This window comes from Octopus bimaculoides, chromosome 5 (assembly GCF_001194135.2).
Source record: "Octopus bimaculoides isolate UCB-OBI-ISO-001 chromosome 5, ASM119413v2, whole genome shotgun sequence".
In the NCBI taxonomy this organism is placed as follows: Eukaryota; Metazoa; Mollusca; class Cephalopoda; order Octopoda; family Octopodidae; genus Octopus; species Octopus bimaculoides.
The window spans coordinates 107,509,065-107,514,538 of record NC_068985.1 but is presented as its reverse complement, the minus strand read 5'-3'; the positions used below and the strand labels follow the sequence as shown (position 1 = coordinate 107,514,538).

The following is a 5,474-nucleotide window of genomic DNA, read 5'->3' as shown; positions in this document are numbered from 1 at the left end:
AATAATTGAGACAAGAGTAAAATATTAGTTATAGAATTAAAACGTCAGGGTTTTTTTTTCCTCCATTATTTGCATAGGCTTGTCTAGGGCTGGTCCATATTGACTATATAAACTTGCTCTTATATAAAAAATAATTTTTCCTTTTGTGCATGTCTTGACATTTGTGTGTAATTTTACCCTGACGAGGGGGTCATCACCAGTTTACACTCTATTGTGTTTAGAATACAGTGGTGTACCCCCGAAATGGCCATAGGTGCTGTATTTGCTTTTTGACCCATGTTTTTTGTGAACTCTTATAAATGGTGGTTGAAATGGATTTTACCGATTGATACCTGCTGGGTGCTGTATTTGTCTTTTGACCCATGTGTTTTGTGAATTTTTGGACATGGTGAGCACAAATGGATTTTACATGCTCATATTTGCTGGGTGTTTGTATTCACCTTTGACCCGTGTTTTTGTTTCTCTTGTGTATACTAAACTGATACGGACTTACCTATTGATGTCTGCTATTTTAAATTATAAAATATACCCGAGGGAAGTAGAGAACTTTATACTTTAACACTAAATAATGTTAAATCATTTTAAAGTTTTGTCATTGATTTTAAACATACTATTATGGAACCAGGAGTCTAACTACAGTCCTTCTGTAGCACTTACATAGCCTTACATGCCATTTTGGGTCTTCTGGATACCAAAACCTCTCATATCATTGCTATACATACATATATGTATGTATGTAAGTATACATACAAACATACATACATATACACACACGCACATATATATAGATATATAATTGTATAGGGTATAACTATATTTAAGGGCACAAAAGCTATTATGTCTTAAGTATAATTGTACCCTATACAATGTATATCTCTATGAACGTATTTTACCTAAAGGGTTTTTATATGCTGGTCACTGATAAAATTAATTAATTTTAATGATTTTATCCTCTAATTATGCTTTATATACATCTCTCTCTCTCTTTCTATATATGGGTGTGTATGTATTTATTTATTAATACTATTATTATCATAATTAAGGATAAAATCTATATAGGATTTTATCAGGTAGCTAGTGTGTAAAAACTTTTAGGTATAAATTAATATAGAGTTTATAATTTTTTATAGAAATTATAATAAGGGCAAACTACATGCTAGAAGAAGATGTCAAATGACTCTAAAACTGCCTTATCTATCACATAGACACAGGTTGAAAGTGAAGGAAATGAACAAAGATTTTTTTTTTAAAGGTTTATATATTCATACACACACACACACACACACATATATATATATATATATATATAGGAGTAGCTGTGTGGTAAGTAGCTTGCTGCCAACCACATGGTTCTGGGTTCAGTCCCACTGCGTGGCATCTTGGGCAAGTGTCTTCTACTATAGCCTCGAGCCGAACAAAGCCTTGTGAGTGGATTTGGTAGACGGAAACTGAAAGAAGACCGTCGTATATATGTATATATATATATATGTATGTATTTGTGTGTCTGTGTTTGTCCCCTCAACATCGCTTGACAACCGATGCTGGTGTGTTTATGTCCCCGTAACTTAGCGGTTCGGCAAAAGAGACCGATAGAATAAGTACTAGGCTTGTAAAGAATAAGTCCTGGGGTCGATTTGCTCGACTAAAGGCGGTGCTCCAGCATGGCCACAGTCAAACGACTGAAACAAGTAAAAGAGTAAAAGATTATATATATATATATATATATATATATACAGGACGTCACCAACAGTGCAAATAACATGAAATATGTAAACAAACGAGTTAAATACGTAAACAATGAGAAAAAAATGGTTGTCAGCTGTCTATCTTCTCCTTTTGAGCATTCAATGAGGTATTCAGCCAGCTACTCATCAGGTTGAGCTACCTTAATTATATGAAGGTTATATTGCTTTTAAGGAACCCCAAGTTAACTTGACACCAATAAATTGTTGTTTCTGAACGTTGTCTTTTATACCTATCACAGACTGCTCGAAGCTTACAAACCTCCTACACTTAGATCCTTGGATCTTCTGATTACACACACACACACACACACACGCACACACACACACAGATAGATAACGTCGCCTAACCGTTACCAACGTCGCCTTCCTGGCACTTGTACCAGTGGCACGTGAAAAGACATTCGAGCGAGATCGTTGCCAGTGCCCCTGGACTGGCTCCTGTGCAGGTGGCACGTAAAATACACCATTTCGAACGTGGCCGTTGCCAGTACCTCCTGGCTGGCTTTCGTGCTGGTGACATGTAAAACCACCCACTACACTCTCGGAGTGGTTGACGTAAGGAAGGGCATCCAGCTGTAGAAACTCTGCCAAATCAGATTGAAGCTTGGTGTAGCCATCTGGTTTCATCAGTCCTCAGTCAAATCGTCCAACCCATGCTAGCATGGAAAGCGGACGTTAAACGATGATGATGATGATGATAGATAGATGCGCGAATATTAATGTTGGATCTTTCTTTTTGCATAGTCAAACATTGTGAAAGCATTACTGAATAAATTCATGTTGATTCTACATAAATGTATTCAGCGGAGTATTACATTTATTATTAACTCAAGGGAAAAGTCGACTGATTTCGAAACTTTGGCGGTTGGTGATTTCATCCCGGTCTGATGAAGCCTTCAACTTGGCAAAAGTGAAATCACAACCAGTGGAACTTTACTTTGCAGCAAAGTGTGCTTGCGCGTGCGCATACATGCATGTATTTATGCATGGATACGTGCGTGTTTCTCTCTGTGTGTGTGTGTGTGTGTGTGTGTGTGTGTGTACGCACACATACATACATGTCTAACATTGCAGACGATCAAACTTTTTATTACACGCAAACCTGTCTGACAACTCTTGCTCGGACTTTTTTTTTTGTATTTCTTTGGGGTGGAGATTGAAGCCTATAAACATCACACCCTCAGGACGATAGACATCAGTCATTTCGGCAACCACTAGTACTACAGGGTGTCCACAAGGTCTGGGTACATGGAGTAAATAAAATCATAACATAAACAATTAAATATAAGGAATAATAATTTCTTAAAGTATGTGTTAATCACCATGTGGGTACATGGAGTAAATAAAATCATAACAAACATTTAAATATAAGAAATAATAATTTCTTAATGTATGTGTTAATCCCCATGTACCCAGACTTTGTGGACACCTTGTATAGAAAGTTCAGAAAGTTTCTCCACAGTAAGTATTTAAGGCTTTCGGGCGATTCTTGTACACTGATCCTATACTTGCTCCCCAGGAAAAAAAGTCTGGCGGTGTTAAATCTGGTGATCTAGGTGGTCGAAGTCCCTTCGAAATAATCGGTTCACTGAAAAACTCTTGAAATAGCGCCATGGTGGTGATGCGCAGGATGAAAACAAGTCTCTGCGGAGAACCTTTATTGAACACCCTTTATTATTTATTGTTTTTACAATAACAACAATGAGACAGAGAGGGAGGGAGGCAAAAGTAGAGGGAGACAGAGACATAGAGAGAGAGAGAGTGTGTGTGTGTGTGTGTGTGTGTGTGTGTGTGTGTGATATTGGTAACAAGCCACGCCTCTCGTCTAGAACAAGGTAGTCAGAGAAAGTTGTCGTAGAGAAATTACCCTCCCACCATCTGCTTCATATACAATTCCTCTTTTCACTTCCCCGTTTCGTTGCTTTTCTCTTACCGTTCCTCATTTTTCTCTCTAACTACTACTATTCTTTCTACATCGCTTACTCAGTCTCTTCACCTCTCTATCTTTACTATTATTTTCACTTCTCTCACTCACCCTTTCTCTTTCTCTCACTCAGACATTATTATATATCAGTCACTCTCACTTTCTTTACTTCTCTATCTTTACCATTCTCTCACTTATTCTCTTAGTCTCACTCTAAGCTATTCCCTATATCTCACTCGCTCACTCTCTTCTGTTCTCAGCCTTTACCATTCCCTCCCGGTATATTTCTTGCACCCCCTCCAACCATTCCTTATATTTCTCACTCACTCTCTTCACCTCTCTATTATTATCGTTCTGTGTATATTTCTCACTCCTTTGCTCTCTTTCTCCCTCTGTTTCTGTCTGTTTTTCTCTCTCTCTTTCTCTCACCCAGCCATTCTTTCTCTCTCTTTCTCTCACTATATCTATCTATATATATATATATATATTATATATATATCCTGCTCACACCCTCAGCCACTCCTTCTATATCGTTCATTCCCCCTCTATCTCTTTAACATTCATTCTTTCTTCTATTTCCTTTATATATATATATATATCGCTTATTCCCTCTTTATTTATTCATTCTCTTTCTTTTTTACTCACTTTGACACTTAATCCGTTTCCATTCTCACTCGCTCTTATATTCATTCATATTTTTCTCTCTCAATTGTTTAAACACTCCTCTTTCTCTTCTGGTTTTCTTATATTTTGCTTGTCTGAACAGACACCGCACTTCACACATAACTACCTACAAAACAAGATCTTTTCCAGACGTTGAAAAGGGCTCGCTTTTAACCATGGCTGGTAAGTTTGGCCAATTTTTTTTCCCCCTTTAGATATTCCTTCGTTGTTTACTTGCATCACAATATTTTTTTTGACCAGATTGGATACCGCTCCTACTCATAACATCATTATCTTAAAACTATTCCTTAAGGTTTTCACATAAAATTTAGAAACGAATGCAATTTAGTCTTCCAAGCTCACATATGTTGATAAAAACATTAAGGGTAATTCTGAAATTCTTTTGAATACACGTAATGACTCTAAGTAATAGGAAGCTAAATATCTTTCACAATGATTAAGAAACATGTTATTTTCCAGAAGAAAATTAACAGTTTAACTTTATACGAACTGTTTTATCTCACTATTAACATCTCTGTCGTCATTTGCACTCGAGTGTGACTTGGTGTCAACATGTTTGATGTGTTACGCTTCTGATTATTAAGTACACATGTACCTATGAGCAATCACAGACACCCCATTTAACTCGCCCACTCCTCACTCCGGCGGAAGGTCCAAGATGTGACAGCTCGGGTGGTAAAAGGGGTGCACCCTAGCATTGAACTAGTTCTTTATTTTATCAACTCCAGAAGGAAAAAAAGGCAAACTTGCAACCAGTGCGATTTGAATTTGAAATGTAAAGAGCGAAAATAAATAGCACTAATGTATTCTCTTTAACGTGCTAACGATTTGGCTAATCCACCACTTTGAGTTTCACAAAGAAAATATATCACTCTGGAAAAATTGTGTGTGTGTGTGTGTGTGTAACACGTACACCCCTCCCACAACTTTGTTTCCTCATAACTTTCGGAAAAATGAATATTTTTTAATGAAAATTTCTACAAATACTTTTCAGATTGCAAATTACGATTATATTGAAATTTAATGTTAAAAAAAAAAAAGAAATGGTACACACACACACACACAAGAAGAGACGACAGTAATAAACGATTATTTTATATATATATATATATATATATATA

The 5,474-nt window shown here is 36.6% G+C and overlaps 1 protein-coding gene across 1 annotated transcript in view; it reads left to right on the top strand.

Annotated features, from left to right (window-relative positions):
• Positions 1-4,285: 4,285 nt before the first annotated feature.
• LOC106871065 (gelsolin-like protein 2) overlaps positions 4,286-5,474 on the top strand; it is a 54,371-nt gene continuing 53,182 nt past the window's right edge. Inside the window, exon 1 of the mRNA XM_014917334.2 lies at positions 4,286-4,515. Coding sequence (XP_014772820.1) covers positions 4,509-4,515 — 7 coding nt within the window. The 5' untranslated portion in view covers positions 4,286-4,508. The remainder of the gene's footprint in view (positions 4,516-5,474) is intronic.